At 38.6% G+C, this 25,552-nt stretch overlaps 1 protein-coding gene across 1 annotated transcript in view; it reads right to left on the bottom strand.

Annotated features, from left to right (window-relative positions):
- Positions 1–25,552, bottom strand: part of cdc73 (cell division cycle 73, Paf1/RNA polymerase II complex component, homolog) — a 74,396-nt gene that overhangs the window by 44,777 nt on the left and 4,067 nt on the right. The window contains exons 3-7 of the mRNA XM_079818571.1: positions 25,006–25,075; positions 24,835–24,897; positions 24,626–24,678; positions 24,408–24,496; positions 13,493–13,706 (exon numbers count right to left, since the gene is read on the bottom strand). Coding sequence (XP_079674697.1) covers positions 13,493–13,706; positions 24,408–24,496; positions 24,626–24,678; positions 24,835–24,897; positions 25,006–25,075 — 489 coding nt within the window. The remainder of the gene's footprint in view (positions 1–13,492; positions 13,707–24,407; positions 24,497–24,625; positions 24,679–24,834; positions 24,898–25,005; positions 25,076–25,552) is intronic.

Below are 25,552 nucleotides of genomic sequence, written 5' to 3'. Positions count from 1 at the left end.
CTTAAAAAGTAACTAATTGAGTTACTTAGTTACTTTTTAAGAAAAGTAATGCGTTTTTACTTTTGCGTTACTTTTTCTCACCTGGGCTGGGCTTGTTTTTGTTCATAACAAAGTTATATTTTTGTGCAACGGTAAAGACCTCTTCATACCAAAATTGAAATAAGCCCCAGGCTGAGGTAAAAATGCAGATTCCTGCATGAACAGTAGAGGGCGCAGCTCTGCTGCCATTCTGGATAATGGTAGAATAAGATGCAGGAGAAAAAAAAATTTTTACCAATAAAAACAAAAAATCTAGTCATTCATCATCAAATGTCAGCAGCAAGACATTGGTAAATTAAATATAAAAGGTAGATTAAATGCATAAAAATGTTATTTAACATTTAATAATTGGAGGTTTGCATTGTACTCTGATTTTGCATTTGACTAATTTTATTCATTTTGAGGAGTACAGAATCTTTATAGTGCAAGTGAGATGAATAAATGCTCACATTTAGTCTAGAACTACAATAACCATCATGTTCACACACACGCCTCTGCACTTATTTTTTTCAACATGGGGGCAGGAGAGCTTTTGAAAAAGTAACTCCGATATTTTGTTGTAAATTTGAAAAGTAATGCGTTACTTTACTAGTTACTTGGAAAAAGTAATATTACGTAACTCAAGTTACTTGTAATGCGTTACCCCCAACACTGGTTATGACCTCATCAGATGTACACATTGACTGTAACAGCGTAAATAAAACTGAGTAACCAGAACAATGTGATTTAACATTTTAATAACAGGATAAAAGTGTACTGGGATAAATGTTTATAGTTTAGGTATAAACACTGATGTCTACGATAATGATCAAAATAAAAAATCTAATTTTGAAAGTATTTTGACACTTGTATACATTGTATTGCTTATCGTTGCGCCGGAAGGTGACGAGTGATAAAAAAATTTATAAATTCAGTCACTGATTAATTGATTTGAAAGATTTCTTCATAAATGCTGATTCATCCAATAACGGAACAACTCTTTATGAATGAAACATTGACTCCATTCAAATTATTTTAATAATTTCTTTCAAATTAATCTATTTAATTAGACTAAAGCAATGAACATTTTGTCAGAACTAGGGATGTCACGGTACCAAAATTCCAGTAGTCGGTACCAATACTATTAAAATTTGACGGTTCTCTGTACCAATTTCGGTACCACAGCAAAATCTGTTGGAACTATTTAATTATTTAATTTTACTATTTATTTAAAAATATTAAATTCAATTCAATGGGCGTCATTCATAAATCTATGAGCAAATTCTGATTAATTTGCGCGTAAAATGGACATTTACGACAACTCTCCTCCAGATTCACAAACGCTTCGTATACCACAGATTTGGTAGTTAAACGTGTGTATATTAATGAATTCCAAAATATCGTAAATAGGACGCGCGTGCATGCTCATTCATAATTTGCATAATCCCCGCCCATGAGTTACAACTGCAAATGACGTGTGCAGGAACGCTGTGGAATCTTCTGGACTTCTTTCTCAGGTTTGGCTCCAGTATATTGCATAAATGCTAGAATAAAAAGAGACTAATTGGCCATATGTCTTGCAATAAATATTAAATTATCATGTGTCCATCAAAGCATTTTAGCCAGCTTAAAATGCCTGGTGCTCTTCTGAAAACGGCCATCTAGTGGCACTTGAAAGCACTTTGCAAGGGCAGCGTTTTTCGAGCTGAGATACTTTGATTGCTATGAATATGATACAGAATATCCATGGCAGTAATGTGTTACTAGGATCTCATTTTGAAGAATATTACTGAATATAAATGAGTATGAACTTCTCCATTATTGTTGTTCAGTCGGTGTACAAGTGGGATGATTGGTCGGTGTAGTTTTGGTCCCACCCCTCCTCCACTGTGATTGGACGGCTGGGTAAAAAGTGACAGTGACGAGCGCTGCCAATTACCCAACGACAACATTGGGGTGAGTCATTAATGGAAGAAATTTCATTTTTGGGTGAACTAACCCTTTAAGGAGATCTCCAAGATTTCTCTTCTTGGTAGGGGGTGGTGCACAGACCTCTCCCGAATCATCTCCAGCAGTAGCAGCCTCCGAAGCACCACTAACTCCGCCTCTGTTTCCCTCGTCAGCTGAGGGAACCTATCTAAAAAATGATTTTTTTTTTCTTTTTTTTATGTTTGTAAAAAATATTTTAATAACACTGTTTTGGCGGTTATAGAGTTCTAATGACGGTGTTTAACTATAACCGTCACACCCCTATGAGTTGGTTCTACACCTTCATTTGACTCCAGCTGTGTTTGATTATACTGATTGGACTTGATTAGGAAAGCCACACACCTGTCTATATAAGACCTTACAGCTCACAGTGCATGTCAGAGCAAATGAGAATTATGAGGTCAAAGGAACTGCCTGAAGAGCTCAGAGACAGAATTGTGGCAAGGCACGGATCTGGCCAAGGTTACAAAAAAAAATTCTGCTGCACTTAAAGGGGGGGTGAAATGCTGTTTCATGCATACTGATCTTTTTGCACTGTTAAAGACTTGGATTCCCATGCTAAACATGTAGACAGTTTCAAAAGCTAAGGTGGACGTTTGATGGGAGTATTTCTTTGCCAAAATTAGTACTTCCTGTTAGTCATAAGTTTCGGAAAGTTTTTTTCGATCATGGGTCCGCTTGACGTCAACAGGGCGGAATTTCCTTGTATGGGCCGTACGGACAATTCTACCGGAAGAGCGAGAGAGAGCGAGCGAGAGAGAGCGAGCGAGAGAGAGCGAGCGAGAGAGAGCGAGCGAGAGAGAGCGAGCGAGAGAGAGCGAGCGAGAGAGAGCGAGCGAGAGCGAGCGAGAGCGAGCGAGAGCGAGAGAGAGCGAGAGAGAGCGAGAGAGAGCGAGAGAGAGCGAGAGAGAGCGAGAGAGAGCGAGAGAGAGCGAGAGAGAGCGAGAGAGAGCGAGAGAGAGCGAGAGAGAGCGAGAGAGAGCGAGAGAGAGCGAGAGAGAGCGAGAGAGAGCGAGAGAGAGCGAGAGAGAGCGAGAGAGAGCGAGAGAGAGCGAGAGAGAGCGAGAGAGAGCGAGAGAGAGCGAGAGAGAGCGAGAGAGAGCGAGAGAGAGCGAGAGAGAGCGAGAGAGAGCGAGAGAGAGCGAGAGAGAGCCGGCCCAATCAAATTATTAAAGCACAAAGAGACAATTACTTGACCTATTGGACTGAAACAACACAAAAACTGGAATGTTATTTGGCCCTAAACAGAAGCTACACAACAGCAGAATACCTGAGCGCAGTGAAAAACTGAGTTCAGAAGAAGAATGACGAGGTACAGACTGAGCAACCACACACTGACCGTAGAGACGGGCAGATACAGACAGAACTGGCTGCCCAGAGAGAGCCGCATCTGCCCGTACTGCACCACTGGAGAAGTGGAGACAGAAACACACTTCCTCACCAGCTGCCCAAACTATCAACAAATCAGAAACACTTTTTATCCAGAATTCGAAATACTTTGCCCCGACTTCGTAAAATTAAACTATAAAATAAAACTTCAATATTTATTAGGTGAAAAAAGAGATTGTATCCCACTAGCAGCAAGATATATTAATGCCTGCCACAAAAAGAGGGAGGAGTCGACCAATCAGTGATGCGCTCACACACACACACACACTCACACACACTCGCACCAACACACACACACACACACACCGAATTCTAAACTGTTCCTAGAATTCTAAATGTTTGATTGTTTTTACTTAGAGATAGAGATAGAGAGAGAGATAGAGAGAGAGAGCGTGAAAGCAATAGGCTACGCCCATCAAAGCGCTGGCTCGTAGCCAAATAACCCCGCGTTAAGGCAAAAGTGGATGGAATTTGCTTTTCCGGATCAGCAACTGAGTTGCGCAAATATTTATGTCTGTTCCCTGCATTTCGGTGCCGATTGTTTTATAAACAAGGCCCAGTTCGACGCCGGATTTTCAGATCGCCTAATACTGAAGGATGGAGCGGTCCCAACGATAAAGGTCCCAACGTTGGAACCGCAGGCAGTGAGTAAGACTGCTTTTTGTTTTTGCCTATGCCCATCAAGTAGCCCAAACATGATCACGTATTGATCAATGGAGCATGCGATGTATAGTGTGTATATTTGTTTAGCTGGCCACTATATGTGTATGTTTGTGTATTGTAAAAGCACTCCAAACAACAATACACAAAGAGTGGGGAAATATGTTGAACTAAATAAGCGCGCTTCTTCATTCAAATGCGCTACTATTCCATGTCTTTCTATGTAAACACTAGCCTGACGCGCAAAACCAGTCCAATTACTACAAATCATGTCAACACAAACCACGCGTAAACACACACACACACACACACACACAATATAATTAAAGTATAAATGTGTAAATAACACAAGCCGCTAAGCATATTATATAGTTAGTGTAACTTATACCACATAGAGATGTCCTGCTCTAGTCGTTTTTGCTGCTGCTCCTGTTCAACTTCAGCCTCTGGGTCTGATTCCGGATCATAGATGTATGGCTGTATCTGATTAAAAGCCATTTTTTATGTTGAATAAAGTTTTCACGCTTTTAGGGATGAGACTGACTGAGACTGACTGAAACTGAGTGCCCCCCCCCCCTTTCAGGTTCCTAAGAACACAGTGGCCTCCATAATCCTTAAATGGAAGACGTTTGAAGAACCCAAAGAACACTGTGGCTGAGCTCCAGAGATGCAGTCAGGAGATGGGAGAAAGTCAACCATCACTGCAGCCCTCCACCAGTCGAGGCTTTATGGCAGAGTGGCCTGACGGAAGCCTCTCCTCAGTGCAAGACACTTGAAAGCCCGCATGGAGTTTGCTAAGATGGTGAGAAATAAGATTCTTTGGTCTGATGACACCAAGATAGAACTTTTTGGCCTTAATTCTAAGCGGTATGTCTGGAGAAAACCAGGCACTGCTCATCACCTGTCCAATACAGTCCCAACTGTGAAGCATGGTGGTGGTAGCATCACGCTGTGGGGGTGTTTTTCAGCTGCAGGGACAGGACGACTGGTTGAAATCGAGGGAAAGATGAATGCAGCCAAGTACAGGGATATCCTGGACGAAAACTTTCTCCAGAGTGCTCAAGACCTCTGACTCGGCCGAAGGTTCACCTTCCAACAAGATAATGACCCTAAGCACACAGCTAAAATAACCAAGGAGTGGCTTCACAACAACTCCGTGACTGTTCTTGAATGGCCCAGCCAGAGCCCTGACTTAAACCCAATTGAACATCTCTGGAGAGACCTGAAAATGGCTGTCCACCAACGTTTACCATCCAACCTGACAGAACTGGAGAGGATCTGCAAGGAGGAATGGCAGAGGATCCCCAAATCCAGGTGTGAAAAACTTGTTGCATCTTTCCCAAAAAGACTCATGGCTGTATTAGATCAAAAGGGTGCTTCTACTAAATACTGAGCAAAGGGTCTGAATACTTAGGACCATGTGATATCATGTGATAGTTTTTCTTTTTTTTTTAATCTGCAAAAATGTCAACAATTCTGTGTTTTTCTGTCAATATGGGGTGCAGTGTGTACATTAATGAGGAAAAAAAATGAACTTAAATGATTTTAGCAAATGGCTGCAATATAACGGAGTGAAAAATTTAAGGGGGTCTGAATACTTTCCGTACCCCCTGTATACAAAAAATTAGCTTTCAGTAACACTTTGTTTGGGCGCAGTACTAGGGATGCAACTAACAATTATTTTGATAATCGATTAATTATTATTTTTCATGATTAATCGGATTTTTTTTTTAAAAACTTTTATTTTATTGGCAAAACACTATTCCACATCCTGTCTAATACCGTCTTTCAAACAAACGTGTCAGCTGAGTGCTATAGCTATAACACACACATATTGAATATATCTACTATTACATAAATTAACCATGGTTTTACAATGAACAAAACAAACAATAATAAATAAATAAAAGGGTTATTTTAGTTATTCAATGGTAACCCCAAATTAACCATGGGTTTGATTCAAATCCATAGTTTAACTATATGGTATTTGTGTGGTTATACAAATGGTTATCAATACTGCATACATTTCGTAAGGGTATGTTTGGATACATTATGTGCAAAAAAAGTTACTAAGCAAATCCCTATATTAAAATGATATTAAAGAAGGAAAAAGAAGAAGAAAAAACAAACAAACTCAGTGTTACCACATAAGAGGAATGCTCTGCAGGAACACACACAGTCTCTGGACACAGTACCTGTTACAGTCATTTCTTTAACCTGTAGAAACTTCTTACATTTATATTCAAATTACACACCGTTATCCCTTTACAGTTACTACTCTCATAAAATACTTGAATTACATGTTGACTTTTAAAAGTAAACTTAGCGTCCAACAGCAGATATTTCAACTAAATTAATGTTTTTGCGCTGAATATTAATTGTGTCCCTCTCTAGAGCGTTCGGTCGGTTTGACGTGCACACGCGTGACCACCCACCGCCCCGTGGCTCGTTCAGTGGAGTTACACAGACTGTCAGGACATGCTCTCATGCAAAATGGAAATACTCGCGTGAATTAGTAGAATTAGTATAGATGAGGATATAACTGCTGTTCTCTATATAGATCAGTGGATAAAATTAACGTTTTGCATGGAGGACGCAGACGCACACACACACACACATATATATGTTAAAGGCTAATGCACTCGCTTGAAGCTTAAAATAAACAATTCTCATGTTTTGGGCACTTGGATCACATACCTTTCCTGCATCAGCTCACTCTGTTTCCACTCCACTATTTCTAGATGCATAATTTGTCCATAAAAATGTGTTATTCAGTGCTGTAATTTGGCGAGACTGGTGGAAGCTTTGCGTACAGAAAACAGACCGAATAATCGATAATGAGAATCAGGGGTAAATGAGAATCAGGGCTGTAGCTATCGAATATTTTAGTAATCGAGTATTCTACCAATTTTTCCATCGATTAATCAGATAAGTAGTACTTTTTCTTTATTAACGAGCAATACTAAATATACAAGAGAAAATAAGACGTGTATCTTAAAGTGAACAACTAATTTGTTTCCTTTTTAGAAAAATTACGTTTTATTGCTGAAATTGCATACATTAATATCTGTGAAAACTAAACCAATTTAGTGCATTCAATTGCCATATTATATTCAATATGCAAATATATAAATAAAAAATATATTTAAAACTACTATTAACTATTTTATTTACTATTAAACCTACAACCTATAAATCAAAATAATAGTTATTTAAATGCCTAAACATTGCATTTATGTTGTGCAACTTAAAATATTTCAAACACTTGCCGCGGGCTGTTTTTCATGTCCGCGAGTTGAAGCTACCCCAATTATGTGATGTTTTGCCCCGGGATTTGCGAATTTTAGCAGGCAGCCCTACCAAAAAGACACATTTTACCCCCCAAACGCGATTTTTACCGGAGAAACACGATTGGGCTTGTGTTGGTCTAGTTTTGAGTAGCAATTGGGCGGATGTTGTTGTGAAAACCTGGCAACCCTGGCGCACCAGTTTGATTTGAGTTCAAGAGGCTGTATTTCTGCTGGACAGGTAATCTTTCATTTTGATTATACATTTTTTTGGTTTATGTTTTCATGAAGCATGTCTCACTAGCACACGTAGCTCCCTAATATAGCTAACATAACATTACTTAGCATAAAGTTACAATGTTATACACTTAGCGAGCCATTAGTAGAGATGATAAATAGAAATAGTCAATATGCTTAGCTCAAGTTGATCGCTGTCGTGTTGAATTTCGCAAAATCTAACTTTAGATAACAAAATGCATGTGTAAAAGCTAGTACACCGCATCCAGGAACTTTTTTTAGAACTAAGTTACCTTTAGCTACTACCCTCTGTCTAAACTCTTCTACCATGTTCACCGGGAACTTTACCTGCACGTTTATTTCGGCCCTTGGTTTGTTTTTATATACTCTACCTATGTTTTTATCTTGTATCTGTGTGTCGTAGACACTGTGTTGTGTGTGTATTTTGAACTTTACCAGTATCGTTATTCTAGCTTGAGAGGGAGTACTAAAAGACATCTTATTTTTTTATATTCATAATGATAAAGTTAGATTTTTTTTATTACATGTGATTCTGACATGTCACTATATGCACTCCGCTCCTTCTCCGCTCGTCTCAGGTAAATAATGCGTCTTCCTCCAGCTGATCGTGGTCGGCGTAGCGCGTTCATGTGTTTTGGGGGCGTGGCTTTGGAAAGAGCCCAGAAGGGAGAAGGTGGAGTGAATGGAAATAATGAGCTGTCTTTAAAACAGTCGTGAGAGGTCTACAGGCACTCAATTTTCATATTTTCTTTTTCAGAGTACTTACATTTTGATTATGTATTGATATATAAAAGAAAGTTTAAACAAATTTGGAAAAAAAGTTTAACCAAATCCTACCTACCCTACCTTTAACTCCATCACCCGCACATGATTTTCTCTGATTTAGACCCACACCCGATCGTCACATTACATTTATTCACATTTTCAATGTTAAGCACAATGCTATCTTAACATACTGGATAAGCTACACTGAAGTAGGTTGCTTTAAAAAAAAAAAAAAAAACCTTTGGCGAAATTACATTTCTTAAATAACCTAAACCAGGGTCGACAACCTATGCAGCACACGGAGGAGTAACTGCTGGAAATTGAGGAAACACGAGAGATGTGTGTGTTTAATTCAGATAAAGTACATTGCACATTAGGGGTGTAACGGTACACAAAACTGACGGTTCGGTACGTACCTCGGTTTTGAAGTCACGGTTCGGTACAGCAGTTTTACAAAATAGCTTTTTATTTATTTTATTAAACAGTGGTTTACTGAAAAAAAAAAAAAAAAAAAAAGTGTCTGTCCTTAAATGAAATCAATTATAACAAAGTTTATTGAAGATATTGCTGTAAACTATATAGGGAGCCCTTACTTGCACTTTGCTATGATATTAAAGGTTAACAACATACTAAATTCAGTTGCTATTTATTTTTAGGTATAATAATCAACACTCAAATAACACAGTACGCAAACATGCAAACTTCACATAAGGCAGTTTTTGCAATAACTTCTAAATCTAATTATAAAATAGTTTTTCTCCTATTCGTAGTAGAAATATAATCATTTAGGCTATACACAGAGTACGTCATTTTCATGACAGGTTTATTTAACATGCATGAAATAATCAAGACATCACTAACAGGTTAAGTAGAATATAATGTGTGTGTGTGTGTGTGTGTGTGTGTGTGTGTGTGTGTGTGTGTGTGTGTGTATATACACATACACTAGTGCATATATTTAGTGAAAGAGTTAATCTCTCAAGTCAACTCACAGCTGTGAACATCGAATGACTGCCTGAGGTAAATGTGAAGCTACATGACATTGTTTAGTTTACAAGCAGTTATATTGCAGTCTTTCAGCCGTTGAAACACTGATTGAGTGATTACACCACCTATGATACGTGACAGTAAGTTGTAATGTATCCTCAACATACCTTCAGAATTTCATTCATGTTTATTCTTTAGGAAGAGATGATTGATGGCGTACATGCGCGCGTCCGCTTGAACTGTGATGATCAGGTATCAATCACACCACATTAAAGAGCGTCAAAACGGCATTTATCGTTTGAATTTGTTATAAAATGGACTGGATACTTAATGTGTTTGTGTGGGAATTCGGACCGAAGTGTTCAGTACGGTACGAATTCGGTACGAATATGTGTACCGTTACACCCCTATTGCACATACAGATCTACATTTTGAGCTAATCATTCATCATGGTAGCACAGCTTGTTTTATTAAGTTAGGAGCTATAAATAGCCTGTGATTAAAGTGTGAGATTTAAACTACGCAAATCAATGAAAGCACGCAGCTCTGAAGGCACAATCGCTGCGCATCGCACACACAACAGTTACAGCTCGTTCTGCTATTTGTTGCGCTTAGCTTTGAGAACATTTTAATGGTGTATTTCGGTGATATCAAGTATATAATGTCCCGTTAAACATTTCATATACACATCACAATGACGGTGATGCATGTGCAAACTCCATTCATGCTGGTTATGTGTTTCGAGTGCTGATATCTCTTCAGCTGATGCGCGAAGTTCCGTGAACTGCCGCAAATGAAGCTTATAAGCATTTTAAATGTTCAGCGTCGCATCCTGAAGCTCAACACACAGCGGTCTTCATTTAAAAATACAGAGACTAAATTATATCACCAGTGCTGATGCCGCTCTCTCTCGCATTGCAGTCTCTGATCTTGAAATGAGCTGAAACCGAAATTTAAAGAATGACATTCATTGCGGCTTACCGTGAAATGAGTTCCACGTCATTATTAAAATCAACACATTAATGATTTCTCTCATCCACCCGCAATTTTTGGAATGTTACTTTTTATTACTTTACCCACCTGACCCGCGGATATAACCGCAATCCGCGTAGTAACTATGCGCGAGTCCTTACACAATATCTTTCTCCAACATGACCATGTGTAGTTAAATGCACTACACGAAACAAAATCATTTGCCTCAATGCTTTTTTGAATTCGAGTTACTCGAGGAAACGTTTCCGCCCTAAGGAGAATCTTATCGATGATTTTCATTATAGATTAGTTCATGGGTCTTCAACCGGGGGTCCGCAGCGGTACCGCAGGGGGTCCGCCAATTAATGTTTGATCACAAATAATTTTTTGATTAAAAAAAAATTATAATATGGGGAGAAATTCAATTATAAGCACCCTGAAACAAAAGCAGAGCACCCTCCGTTGATACTGTAATAGTATACTATTGGAGAAACAGATTTGGCAAACATTGCGTTTGATTTTGCGTTCTGGAGAACGTGAAACCTTATTTCATAGCTGGTTTTGCAGTGGTGAGAAATGTAGCCAATCATAGACATGCTCGATGATCTCTGGAACGCAATGGCCAATCAGAGGTGTTTTAGTTAGAATCCACTCACCACCGCTCAAAACGCCAGAGTTTTTATTCAGTGCTGAATTCTCACGATGAAGACACGATGCAAGTAAGAGATTCCTTATTTAGTGTAGACGACAACGTTACTGATTTTGATGGAACGCTGTGAGATCGCGAACTGAGATGAGTGACAGCTTAATTGTGATTGTAAAGTGTGCGTTGTTTCGTGCTTTTGAGGTTATATAGCTATAATCCATTGAATTAAAGTATTGTTTATCATGCTGCTAAGAGGAACAACGCCAAATTACACACTGCAACGTTTTGGAAGTGACGTCGGCATATAAATGCGTGATTCACTCTTGAAATTGCAATTGACAGTGATAACAGGACAAAAATATGGCATGTCAAAATAGATATGCGATGTAAATACAGAATCATAGATTTAAAAAAAAAACATTCATATCAATATATATAGTGATTTGATTCTTAATTGTCCATCTCACAGTGAAATTAAAATGTTTTAGTAAACTTGAAACTAAAGTTCAGGTTAATGTTTAATTGTCCATCTGATTAGTAAAATAAATGTATGACTGCAAATCAATAACAATAATTTACAACTGAAAACAACTAATGAATTGTGATTTTTTTTTTATCACAGCATTTTGTTCATTTTAACAGTGGCAAGTAATATACAGACAGTGATGCATGAGCAACAATAATGTGCATTCTGATCTACTGTCTTAACATAATATAGCTTATTCTTAATCATAATATAGTTAGTTTATATTAATATCGAAGGCTCTATGCTTAATATGTAGCTCTGTTTGACATATTCTCCCCCGAAAAACGTTGAAGACCCCTGGATTAGTTGTTGCAGCCCTACGCAGTACCAAACTTTTTCACTAGATGACATCCAAGCTCCATTACTGACCATATACGGGCACCTCAATTTCCATATGGTTTGAGTGATTGGAACCATTCATTTCCATACATTTTATGAAGTGGACATTCTATTCAGAAGTAGTATAGGCGGTGTGGCAGTATTTGATTTGAATCAAACCTCTAATAAACATTAAAAAAAAATTGCATTATAGTTCACTGCTGCGTCACAAATGGCAAATCTATACATTTTTTCCTTTATATTTAAAACATTTCCAGAACTTCTCAAAAATAGACAATGTTTTATTCTGAATTTTTGGCATAAAACTAATTGGTTCCGTGTTCATCACAATTTCAAAATAAAGGTCTAACTGAATATGAAAATATGAAAACTAGAATTTATAAGCTGCATCATTACACAAGGGGACTAGCTAACTTTACCCTGAAAAGGAAAGCAACTTAGTAAGTAGTGAAATATGTTTTCCATTGTTTATTATGGGCAGTTTCTGAACTTCTGATCACCTGTTGTAGATCGCACAGCTAGTGTACATTTAGAATAGCAAGCACAGCGCACCTTGCAGCATAGCTAACTTAATTGACTCCTCTTCAGCAACGTCTCCATCATCTGATCCTTCATCTCTTCTCTGGATGTGAAATAATCCATTATAACATCGTTTAGGGCACTGACATCAGCAGGGTTGAGCAGATTGAGGCGAGAGAGGTCATTTAAGCGAGCAGCTTCTTCAGACGGTGTTGTTCTCTAGTGCTCCGCCATCTCAATATTATATCGTTGTATTAAAAAAAAAAACTTTGCGTGCCGTAATTTAAATAGGACTGATGGGAAATGTGAATTGATACACCTTTATTCTACAGGTGATGTGCTTTATTTTGATAGGTGTATTTTGATAGGTGAACTGTCTTTGTAGTGTTAAGAGAGTGAAAACTATGGTTGAATTTCTCACATAGTTCTAAAACATTAGAGAAGACAAGTCTTTTCAGCTTGCCGCTATACATCGCTATTTTTCTGCACTAAACAAGTGAATTTTGCCGAGATATTTTTAGAGATGATAGACAAGATGTTATAGAATAATAATTTTATGACAACCCAATTTTGACAAAAAAAAAAAATTGACATTCAACCTATTCTTCGACCTCACTGAAAACGTTCCAGCGCGACATCCGACGGGTTTTCCCAGATCGTATCACATATCCATTCTGTACTGGTTTCGGATGAATCGGAGCATTTTGATGAGTACGAGTATAAGTACACAAGCGCAGTAATGGTCCCCGATACAGATACTGGTTGGTATCGGCGCATCACTAATTTTCACACACAATGAACAGATTAATCTGATGAATGAGTGTAAATAGTTTAACAACTTAAAATATATTTTTTTGTTGCAATTCAGCAGCAAATTTTGCAAATTCAGAACAATTCAATTTAACTCTATAAACAATTTGATCATTTTTATCTGAATTACATGTACTGATTAATGCATTGAATTAATTTTTAATATATTACTGTGGCAAAAGAGTTAGTTATTGAATGAAGATTACAAAATTTAATTGCTCTCATGGTAGGAAAGTTTAGGGACCATGATGGCATTTATTTTTTTAATAGTGGTTAATGTTAAAGAGCCCTTGTTTTTTTCAAGAAAATTAGGGTGATTCCGCTTACCTTGCCGCTGCTCTGTAAAATCGTCGTCCTTGTTCGCCACACTCTTTCTCGGCTCACAATGTCTCTGGTCACATCTACTTCTGCATCCACAAAGCTTCTCTGTTTCTGGGTGATGTCATCATCCAGGTCAGGCTTTATAGTAGAACGCTTCTTGGCCATGATTTTAGCCTTGATAGCAGCGATCTTCTCCACAGACATGGCTTCTGACAGAGACCTAAGATCAGTAGAAGTAGGATTAGCTAAACTGAAGGACTCTCAGTCAAAATCTGATTGTGTATCCGATTGGAATCTGAATGATTGTCCACATTGTGTATAGCAGCTGTTCAGATTAAATTTGCGTGTCCATGCTGCTTTTTCGTTTTACAGAATATCTGCATTGGTTTCTAAGGCAATGGTGTTGCGTTGGTATGTATACGTCAAAAACAACAACCTCGACTTTGAGGAGTTTGCAATACAGACGTTGTCTTATTTACAAAATGACAATGTGTAGCTGCCATGCTAGACTACTGTGTCTTATGAGGCAGCGGCAGAAACTTGCCAACAGAGTGGCTTTATTACGCATTGTCGACGGTTTCAAAACATGTATGTTATTATCACCATTTTCTGCTCACATTTCCGGAAACAGATTTTCAAAAATGAGATTTGAATAGGATTTCAAACCCCATATGAATGTAGCTCGAAACGGATATGCTAAATTATATATACATTTTTTTTTAAAAAGGTCCCATGGCATGGATTTATTATTTTATTTTATAATGTATTCTGAGGTGTACTTATATTGTTAGTATGATTTTTACATCATAATGTCAATTTAGAAATAAAAGGCATTTTTTCTATACTGATGTTTGCCCTCTGGCTGAATGCCCCGTTTCAAGGGGCGTCTGCTGTGAGACTTCAGTAAAAACGCCCACTGTTGCGATTGGCTGACATCTTTGCATTTGAAATGAATATTAGATCGTGTAGCAGAGGGAACGTGGTTTAACGAGGTCTACGAGGTACGAGCCTGCCAGAGAGACGGATGGACCGGAGTTCACTTCTCATCAGTTCTCTCCGCACGTCTCAGTTCAGTGAACTGTTGTAGTTACTAGCAATATTTCAGGTTATTAGTTTATTTGTAGTCGGAGGGACTGTCACTCATGTCAGAAAGTTAGTAACTTTAGTAAATTATGGATCAGCGCTGATTCGAGATGCAAAACATTTAGAACGATTCAGTCTAATTCTGTGAACTGGTTCGACCGGTTCACTAAAAAGAACCGATTCAAATGAACGATTCATTCGCGAACCGGACATCACCAGAGACGGAGCGATTGCTAACAAAGTTATATTGTAACTACTGAGTTGTGAGCACTATCAGCGCGAGTTTATTTAGTTTGTATCAGAGTTCTGATTAAACACGAGTCCCAGTCACACCGAGCCCATCTTCCTCCTTATTCTACCAACTTTGTAACATGTAATGTACCATTACAGCTGTCGAGATGAACGAGTTACGACTAACACCCGTTTCACACATACTCCGTCTGCAGTGCGTATGCGGTGCGTGTTGCGGTGCGTATGTGGTGCAGGAGCAGCACGTGCTGTTGTGCTTTCATATACTGCGTTTGCAGCGCGCAACTGATCCGCGGTTGTATACCACAAACACAGCATTTTTTCTTTTTTTTAAATTTCAAATCCAAAAGTTGTTACTGAACATGGCTTGTCAGAATTGCAATTCTCTTTGTTTACACTTTCATAGATGTCACGTTTTAACGTAGTAGATTTAAACGTTTTATTAAATTCATTACTTTATATTTATATAGCCTTTACTTTAGATTTAGTTCACACAAGTGGCATAACATTTAAATATAACATAGCCTATAAACATTTTAAACTAGAAACTTACAATAGGCTATACAAAAACAGCCGACTCTCGTCTTTCTTTCGTTTTTAAACCCTTTTAAAAGCAGGTCATAAAGACCTTTGTTTTTCCACCTCCAGGAACGTACGTGCTCTCCATTATTTAAATTTTTTTTTTTACCTAAATACCAGGTAAGGTGTCGTTTCCTTGCTTTACCCGAGAAAAAAAAGCCATGTGTTGACTTTGAAACAGAGTATATTTTAAATGATATGCATCTGTGGTAAAATTACTAGATTTTCACGTCAGTACATGTTTACTTTAAAGCGAACAATGTGCTGTCACTTTAATTCCGCAGTGCAGCACAGCAAAAAATAGACTCGGTACAGAAACGATCGCCGCACTGCTGCAGACGCACCGCACCTGGAACGGACTGACGGACAGCATCCGCGTGCAGTGTGAAAGCTGCAATTCGTTAACATCGGTGCGTTTTTTTTTTTTTTTCCCGTACCCCATATGCATTGCAAACGGAGTATGTGTGAAACGGGCGTAAGTGTTGATTATAGCATTATTTTTTGATATTTTCTAATCATATGAAAAGCGTCAGTGATGCGAATTGAGTACACAGTGCAAACAAAGGCACAACATCGCAGTAATCAAATGAAATCCAGTTTATTGTGGGGATAGCTGGCTAGCCTAGCCCCCTTCTGCTTAATCTCGTGTAAGGAGCCTCCGCTGTGGGCCAGATGCAGTACTGGGGGTCGGTGATGATGAAGGCCGACCAGCTAGTGCAGCCCGAGCTTCGTTGTGCGTGAGGTTTATCTCTAAAGATGTGGCTCTGCCGATGTAGAGCAGAAACTCACGACTGTAAGCACATTTTATAACAGATAGACACGACGAGGACGTAAAAAAACACTGACTCAAGATAGAAAACACCGTTCTGTCGGGAGAGGGAGAAGCCGCAGCCTGTGCACGAATAATACATTTCTGTGTGAACTTCAATAATTAGCTACACATCAGAAATCACTGATCACAGATCAGAAGTAACTGAAAAAAGACTTATGTTTTCATTTGTACATCCAAACACTGAGCAACTTCCAGCATTCACTCGTTCACAAGCCATGATCTCTCGAGGACAAACAAATATGGCGCTCGCATGGGCGTGCCAAATTCTCTGGGCGGAGGAAAGGGAGGTAACCGTTCCTGTTATGAAGTCATAACAGGAGAATTCAAGATCAGCTCGTCTGAGCTGTCATTTTCTCAAAGGCAGAGAAAGACAGCCAGAACTTGATTTACACCAATCAAAATGTCTAGCCACTTGGGGACAAAATTCAGGCTAGGGCAACTCATAATAATGTTGAAAAACCTCATAAAATGAAAATGTCATGCCATGGGACCTTTAAACCTTTGTAATGTAATGTAATGTGAACTCCCATAGTCAGCAATAAAGTGCTCCAATTAAGCCATTTTAAAGGCTCCTAATGTTGTTGTGGAGGTCTCCTACAACAGGTTTACATGCATCAAAGGTAGAAAAAAAAAAAATCTTCTCATAATATACATTAGTGTCACCTCTTTTCTCTTAGTGTCTAAAACGGTTCAATAAAGGATTTGGTCTCTCTAAACCCCTCCTTTCCATGAGCCTAATCTGCTCTGATTGGTCAAATGACCCAGTTTGTTGGGATTGGTCGCTTACAGCGCATGTCAGAAACTTAACGGCGTAACCATATTGGAATTTGACATGAGCACATGAATTTGATCTGACAAGTCAACAACACAAACAGAACTCAGCTACAACTACAGTGTTTGAGGGCAGGTCAAAGTAGACGTTGTTTGCGAGCAGCAAATGAAGACCAGAAGCAGGCATTATGCAAATGTGTTAAACCCAAGTAGGTTTGTGCAGGACTGGAATAACTGGAATAACTGACAATGAGGCATTTCAGAATCAATTCTTTCTTTTGGGAGACAATAACTTCATTTATCAGGCTACTTGTCCGTCGGGCAAGTAAAATTCTCTTTCACTTGCCCCTTCAAAAAATCCATTTGTCCCCGACAAGCAGACAAGCGTTAATGTCGAGCCCTGCAATGTATGATTTTTTAACTATTTATTTGTATGATACAGCTGCAAATAAGTATTTGACCACCTGTCTATCAGCTAGAATTCTGACCCTCAAAGACCTGTTAGTCTGCCTTTAAAATGTCCACCTCCACTCCATTTATTATCCTAAATTAGATACACCTGTTTGAGGTCGTTAGCTGCATAAAGACACCTGTCCACCCCATACAATCAGTAAGAATCCAACTACTAACATGGCCAAGACCAAAGAGCTGTCCAAAGACACTAGACACTTTTTGGTCATAATTCCACTAAACGTGTTTGGAAGAAGAAGAATGATGAGTACCATCCCAAGAACACCATCCCTACTGTGAAGCGTAGGGGTGGTAGCATCATGCTTTGGGGGTGTTTTTCTGCACATGGGACAGGACGACTGCACTGTATTAAGGAGAGGATTGATCGGGGCCATGTATTGCGAGATTTTGGAGAACAACCTCCTTCCCTCAGTTAGAGCATTGAAGATGGGTCGAAGCAGGGTCTTCCAACATGACAATGACCCGAAGCACACAGCCAGGATAACCAAGGAGTGGCTCTGTAAGAAGCATATCAAGGTTCTGGCATGGCCTAGCCAGTCTCCAGACCTAAACCCAATAGGAGTGGGCCAAACTCCCTCCTGCAGTGTGTGCAAACCTGGTGAAAAACTACAGGAAACGTTTGACCTCTGTAATTGCAAACAAAGGCTACTGTCCCAAATATTAACATTGATTTTCTCAGGTGTTCAAATACTTATTTGCAGCTGTATCATACAAATAAATAGTTTAAAAAATTTTTAGAGTATGTCTCTCACAGTGGACATGCACCAACGATGACAATTTCAGACCCCTCCATGATTTCTAAGTGGGAGAACTTGCAAAATAGCAGGGTGTTCAAATACTTATTTTCCTCACTGTAGAACCAATATTTATTTATGTTAAAAAAAAATTTTTTACAATTATAACAGCACTGAACAGAACAAACAGTTTTTATTTAACACTTTTAACAAAAGTCATTTTTGCAATTTCACTCCCTTCTTACATACAAAAAAGAAAAGAAAAGTCTTTTTAACATTACTGCTGTTGCATCTTTATTTATAACAGCATATTAACAACAGGAAAAATAAATGTACAGTCTAATGTGTTCAAATGGAGAACAAATGACAGGTGAGTATCAACTCCCTATAAATATAAGCATACAGTCAATAAGCATTAGTTTTAAACAACAGTTTTAAATGGTTTCTGTGTTTAATAGGCTGAAGAGAACGGAACGCGCTGGAATATGCAAACATTTTCATAAAAATAAACAAAACAGCGAATAAATCATCGGACTCTCAAATATTACAGAGTCCATCTCATCTGGCACGTTATCAGAATTATTAATAATTTAATCGTTTTTGTTGGACTAGATTATGAAATGCCTACTGATGACAGAGCGGTTTTCATCTATGCGTTTACACAGAATGTCCAGGCCTAATAATTCATTTCCACAGAGCTGTAATTATTTAGATGTTTATTATATAAATATTATATAGCAGACGTTAATATAATTTAAGGCGTTTTAAACGAGTGGGTCTTGTTAAAAGTTACATACGGTGACCATGCTGGAGCAACAGGCCGGTGAGTAAACGGCTATGAATGAGACTTCACGAGACGAGCATAGACAAGCAGACAGAGAAATATATTCAAGCTCTTTTATTTCCAACATGCAATCATTCACGGCTTTTTTATTTTTCATGTACAGTTACGTCTTTATTTGGGGCATTACGTGACTGAGTTTGTCTCTATTTTTAGTGCCAAGTTTAAACTACACAACATCTTATTTGTGCATCTCTCATTTGGACAGTAAAGGCAGTTATAGCCGCGTTTCCACCGCAGGAACTTTACCCCGGAACCAGGAACTTTGGGGGGGAACTCGGTGTGTTTCGACCGCAGGAACCAGGGTCTAAATGAAGTTCCGGGTAAATATTTCCCCCTCCAAACGGCCCTGCTTGCGAGGTGGGACTTTTCAAAAGTTCGCGAACTTTCGGGGGTGGGACTTGGGCGCTGAACATGCTGATTGGTTGAGCTCTCGCAGCTATTTTTTTTTTCCACCGCCATATTTACAAGTCTTTTGCGAGGTGGGTTCCGTGGGTTTTGCGTTCAGTAAATATTTTTTTTGCAACAATGGAGTTCAACAAAAAATTCGACCGATGACGAGGTTCAGGCTTTATTGAGCATATATGCGGAGGAGGACATCCAGCGGGAACTGGAAACGGCGACCCGTAATGAAAAGGTATACCTGAAGATATCGACTCGGTTCCAGTCACACTGGAAAACAGTGCAGAGAGAAGTTGAAGAAATTAAGACAAGATTACAAGAAATTAAAGGATCATAACAACCGGAGCGGTTCCGACCGGCGTATCAACAAGTGGTATGACCGCCTGGACGCGTTGCTGGGACACAGACCGTCCTTTTCTAGGGCAGCGGTAACGAAAGACTCGGCTAGTGCGTTGTTGGAAACCATCCAGGAATCCGAGTGGGTTGAAGGTAAATATATCATCTTGGTATCATCTATTAAACTCGTTGCAGTGTTTAAACACGTTGCAGTAACTTTTTTCAACGTGCTTTTCCAGACGTAACGAGTGGCCCTGATGAATCGCAGGCAACGGAGACCAGCGTGTTTTCCCCCGCGGTCACCAGTACGTTATAAAGCTGACAAAAATGTGTATATATTTAAAAACTGATGTGTAATCCTTAATGGTTTTGTTGTTTTTAATTGTAAACTTAAATTGCCCATGATAAAAATTGCACACTGGGCATTGTTCAAGCTGGGCAAACAATTGTTCATTATTTGTAGTGAAAACACTTTAAATAATTAATTGATGGTTTCTATTGTTTCATGGTTGCCTTGTGTATTAATTTCCATGTGTTTCTGTGCAATTTTTCTACTTAGAGAAAAGGAAAAGGGACTGTGACTTTCTTGATGCACTGAGGGACATGGAGGATGCTAACCGGGCCGTCCTGCAGCATGGACAAGAACAGCCTGACCAATATATGCAGCTGTTACTGGATAGCCAGGCCGAGGAGAGATGAGGAGGCAAGAGCTGGCATTCCACCAGTCAGAAGCGGAAGAAAGCAGACGGCAGCAGAGGGACTTTCAGACCGGGTTTCTGTCTGTTCTTGGACAGTTTGTCTAGTCGTTCAAGAAGTAGCCACAATGACCAGCCGCTTGAATGAAGCATTTGCTCTACCACACTTGTACGTGTTGGCACAGCTCTTGGAAAGCTTACTGAAAAATACACTTTTTTTATATTGTTGTTTTCACATTTTATATTTTCATTTTATTGTTCTAGTAATTTATTTGTCTTTGCACACTTTTATTTTAATTTTGTAAGAACTAATCTGTCTAAAATAAAGTAAAATGTGTAAAATGTCACTGTGTCTTTAATTTCCACATTCTAACTATATAACCACATTCTAATTGTATTCATATAGTGTAGGAAGCAAATAAAAGGGCTGCTGCTCGCAAGTCTTTCTGAATATGCACATAAACATATCTAGAAAACCCAAATATTATATTTTTAAATGTATAACTATGTGAATGTAGTATAATAACTTATAACCACAACTTAAGTGAAGCCATAAGTGTGGTCCTGCTTCAATTCAAATTTGAGGAAGAAGTCTCTAAAATTATGCATTTAATGAAGCATATTGTAATACTAGTCATGTGATTTTTTATTTTTTTTGTGAATGTTAAGAGATGTTATTGTGATAAATAAAATACTTGCAGTCTAGTACCTAATCTTTCAACTGCTTAATTCAGTCTATTGTTTTCATTCAATTAACTTTTCACACATCTGTCATGACTGAAACCTCATTATCCTTTTATAGAAAATGTTTTGTTTTGGAATTGAGCTATTACAACACATTCAGATTTTGGATTGCCCATCATCCCATTTTGCATTAAAATGGTCAAACCAGGTGAAAGTGCACGTTTAAATAAACAGTGTTGGTAATGTGTGTACATAATCAGCAAAAGCAGCGCTGCTTGCATCACCTACACTTGTTATTGTTGCAGACAGTATCGCGCAAAAGTGATTAATGTCCGTCGGTGACTGGGAGAAGCAGTCGCGCGCATTCCCACGTCACCGGACTAAATTTGCCTAATCTCCCCGGTACTTTAGACCGCGGTGGAAACGCAGATTGTAGCAGGTCTGGGGGAGAAAAAGTTCCTGGGAAAAAAGTTCCTGGTACAAATAGTTCCGGGTAATTTTGGTGGAAACGCGGCTTATGTTAAATAAAGTTTATTCATTAACCACTTCAGCTCTGCACCCCCTCACCGACCCACCCGTGGGTCCAATATTGCATCATTATAATCATTTGAAAAAATCTAAGTTGTACAGCACAAAACTAGACATATATTGTCTCGTTTGAAAGATTAGAACTTCAGCTTTCTTAATAACCCAATCACGTTTGCATTTATGTTACATAGATAAAGATAATAAGGTCTGAATTAGCTTTCTATAGACATGTCGATCATGCTTCTAGACCAATCAGAGCCCGACATCTCCCTTTACAAAGTTGAGGAGGCGGAGCCTTCTTTTCGATTTCCTAGCGGCTATGGAAAATCAATGGAGATAAGTATGAGTTATTAGATAGTTTGCACAGATTAATCTCAATAACTTTTTTTTGGAAGGAGATCCAATTCCCCTGTTTACTGACAACTAGTGGAATCCACAGAAACTTTCCGAAGGGAAGAATACCAAACATATTAAAAATTATAGATTTTCAAATAACTTAATTAAAAAATTAATTAAAATATGACTTTTTATATACGTTTATCATAAAATTGTGAATAAATACAATATAATATATGCAATATTCCACCACTGTATTAAAATTTAGAGTGTTTTGTGTAAAATGAGACCATTTTTATCAATTTACTCCAATGTATGTGGGTGGGGCGCTCTTTTAAATTCAGATATGCCTTATTCTCTAAAAAAAACCTCAAAATATAATGCAGAGCTGAAGTAAGGCAGTGTTTCCCAACTGGGGTGCCGTCTGACAAGAGCAGGGGTGCCGTGTAAAAGTCCTTCAAATAAATTTTTTGTTTAAATTTTTCACATAATTCTCTCTTTGTAAACTTTGTTCAATGCATGCGAGTGCTGCCGTATGTTCAAAAACGACCAGTCATTGTCGCCGTCATCACCCGGGTGTAGTGCCAGAAGACGCGAATGAGAAGTCGCGTGCGCTGTGAGAAAATTTGTCTCTGTGCACTCATCCGAAAGCATGCACACGTCTCACCCCGTGCAAATATTGAGTTCTCTTTCAAGTCTTGCTCTTGAACGGACAAACTCACACAAAAAGTAAGTCAACATGTCCATCTTGATGAGTATTCTTGCAGACATAGTCTGTATATGCATTAAGTAAACTTTATACAGTCGAGAAAGACGACGCATATCCGTGCATTAGGTCCTAAAGGGGCAGTAGCCTTTACTGCTGTCTGTTTAATGTCAAACAACAAAAGACAAGGACATCACTCACTGCTCTTGATTGAATAGCTTTGTTAGTTTAATAGGATTAATCTTTAATTTATACAGTCAAATATGCAATGTTATTTTACATTTGATAAATTTCTGTACCTGAAAACTAATGTTAGACGTACCTGAAAAACAGTTTATTTTAGCATCTCTGCTCAATAGTATTTATTTGTTCTGCTGCTTGTATTTAAATTATTTGTTCTTATTATTTTCTTTATTTTTATTTTACAGTAGTCCTTTTTTCCCTGAACATAGCAAATACTGAACCGTACCGAACCCGTGAACCTAAAACCGTTATACAAACCGAACCGTGAGCAAACTGTACCGTTACACCCCTAGCGTAACGTATGCGAGGGGGTGCCACAAAATGGAGAACATTTTCAAAGGGTGCCATGACTGAAAAAAGGTTGGGAAACACTGCATTAAGGGATGCAAGTTATTTGACCTTTGAGCACCGTTGTTGACTCACCTCCCCTAAGACTGAAGGTCAATTTATACTTCTGCGTCGAGTGAACACCGTAGCTACGCCGTAGGCTGTGTGATGCGCGCGTACCCTACGCCGTACCCTGACGCGCACCTCTCCAAAAATGTAACAACGCGTCAATTTTACACGGACCGCAAGCGCCGTGATTGGTCTGCCAGAACCTCTCCCGCCTCAGGTCAATAAAAAAATAAAAAAATCTGCGATAGGAGTGTGTGTGTGTTCAGAAATGGGATGATAGTTTCTTCCTTACGTCTGCTATAACACAATATTTTGTAGTCCAGAGATTCTTTATGTTAGTAAATAAATACATAGATCCGCTGAGTATAGTTTATTTATTTTCTCATTAAAACCAAAGATGTTAATCAGTGATTGCATATCAAGAACAGGGACACATTAGGGTACATTTCATGAATGAAGTCTCTGCAACAGCAATCGATTGCTCGAGCCACCGCTAACGTTACTGAAAACAGCGCCACAAGCTCTGCATGATTTCACAAACGCATTCCAGCGCCAGATCGCCTTATTTAACTTTACTAATCAACTAGAGATGCTTAATTTGTATTAGATACAACAACTCAAGAAAAGCCGCTCTCTCACTGCTGATACTCCGACAATGAATGTACACATTCTACACAACAAGCTGCTTCTTCGGCTGTTATCTTGATTACACCATCATGCCCGAGGACACTGCCTACTGGCATCTGCATGTGTAATTGCACATTGACGCGGACAAAAACGCAGAAGTATAAATCAAAACCAACGCATAACTGACGGCATAGAGGATACGGCGTAGGTCCGATGCAGAAGTATAAATCAGCCTTAAATGTTAATGGCGGGCTTTTATGCAATTCTCAAAACATCCACAAGATGGCGCCATTTATCAGTGAATCCGATATTACAAAACCGATACCCGATTATGGGAAAATATTTTAATATCAGGAAAAATATTGGGAAACAGATATATCGGTCGATCTCTAATCAGTTTGATCATACCTGATCTGATCTGTCTGCACAATGCTTTCTTTATGACCCTCGAGACGAGCCGCCAGACGTTCCTTATCCAGACGCACACGCTCTTCATCCTGAGAATCACATGCATAAATCACAAGTGTCAAGCAGAGCGCTGCTTTTCAGCAATCTAAATGCAAGCAAAGAATTTAGATGGAAAGCCAAGAAACACTTCCATGTTAAAGTTTTAAAAAGTTTCTTACCTCAACCCGAGGTTTTTTGGCCTCTGACGACACTTCATCCGCTGCCCTTTTAACTGTTAAAACAATGGTCAATTAGAAGCACTTTTGACTACTTCAAATCTTGAAAACTTTTCAAACTATGTTTCAGAGTTTTATCACATGCCCTGGAATAACCTAATTATGGCCTATTTTGCATGATGAGAACATGATCAAAAATAAAATCCACACACCTTGTGTCGGCCTTTGTAGACCAATCTCAATGGGCGCACTTCTGTCGATACTCGTTGATGATGCTGTAAAATTGAAATAAATGTCACTTTAATTACAAACAGATAACTAGTTATGTTGCTTTAGTAATGAGCTTGAATACTATAACGTCTGTATTTTCTCATCACACTTACAGCTTTCTCCATTGAGATAGGACAACAAGTCTTTTCTGTCGGGTCGTCTTACAACAGGGATGTTCTCTGTCTGCAATCAGAGGAACAGCTTTACCTTTTACTTACCAATCACCAGTGCAAAATGTGCACACAAGCTACATTATGAAAGAAAACATAAGACAACAATATTTCCTGTTTATAGACAGTGAACTAAGCTTTAACTAAAATGCATTTTAGGATATGGGGTCCCTCGCAAGAAAATGATCATATATAGGGGTCTGTGGCATCTAAAAGATTAAATTTAAAAATAAATAAATAAATAAATAAATAAATAAATAAATAATATATATATATATACACACACACACACACACACACACACACACACACACACACACACACACACACACACACACACACACACACACACACACACACACACCCTAAAGGATTATTAGGAACACCATACTAATACTGTGTTTGACCCCCTTTTGCCTTCTGAACTGCCTTAATTCTACGTGGCATTGATTCAACAAGGTGTCCATATTGATAGGATAGCATCTTGCAG

Source organism: Gobio gobio, assembly GCF_949357685.1.
Source record: "Gobio gobio genome assembly, chromosome: 6".
In the NCBI taxonomy this organism is placed as follows: Eukaryota; Metazoa; Chordata; class Actinopteri; order Cypriniformes; family Gobionidae; genus Gobio; species Gobio gobio.
The sequence above is the reverse complement of the archived record's forward strand: the minus strand, read 5'-3'. Positions and strand labels throughout refer to the sequence as shown.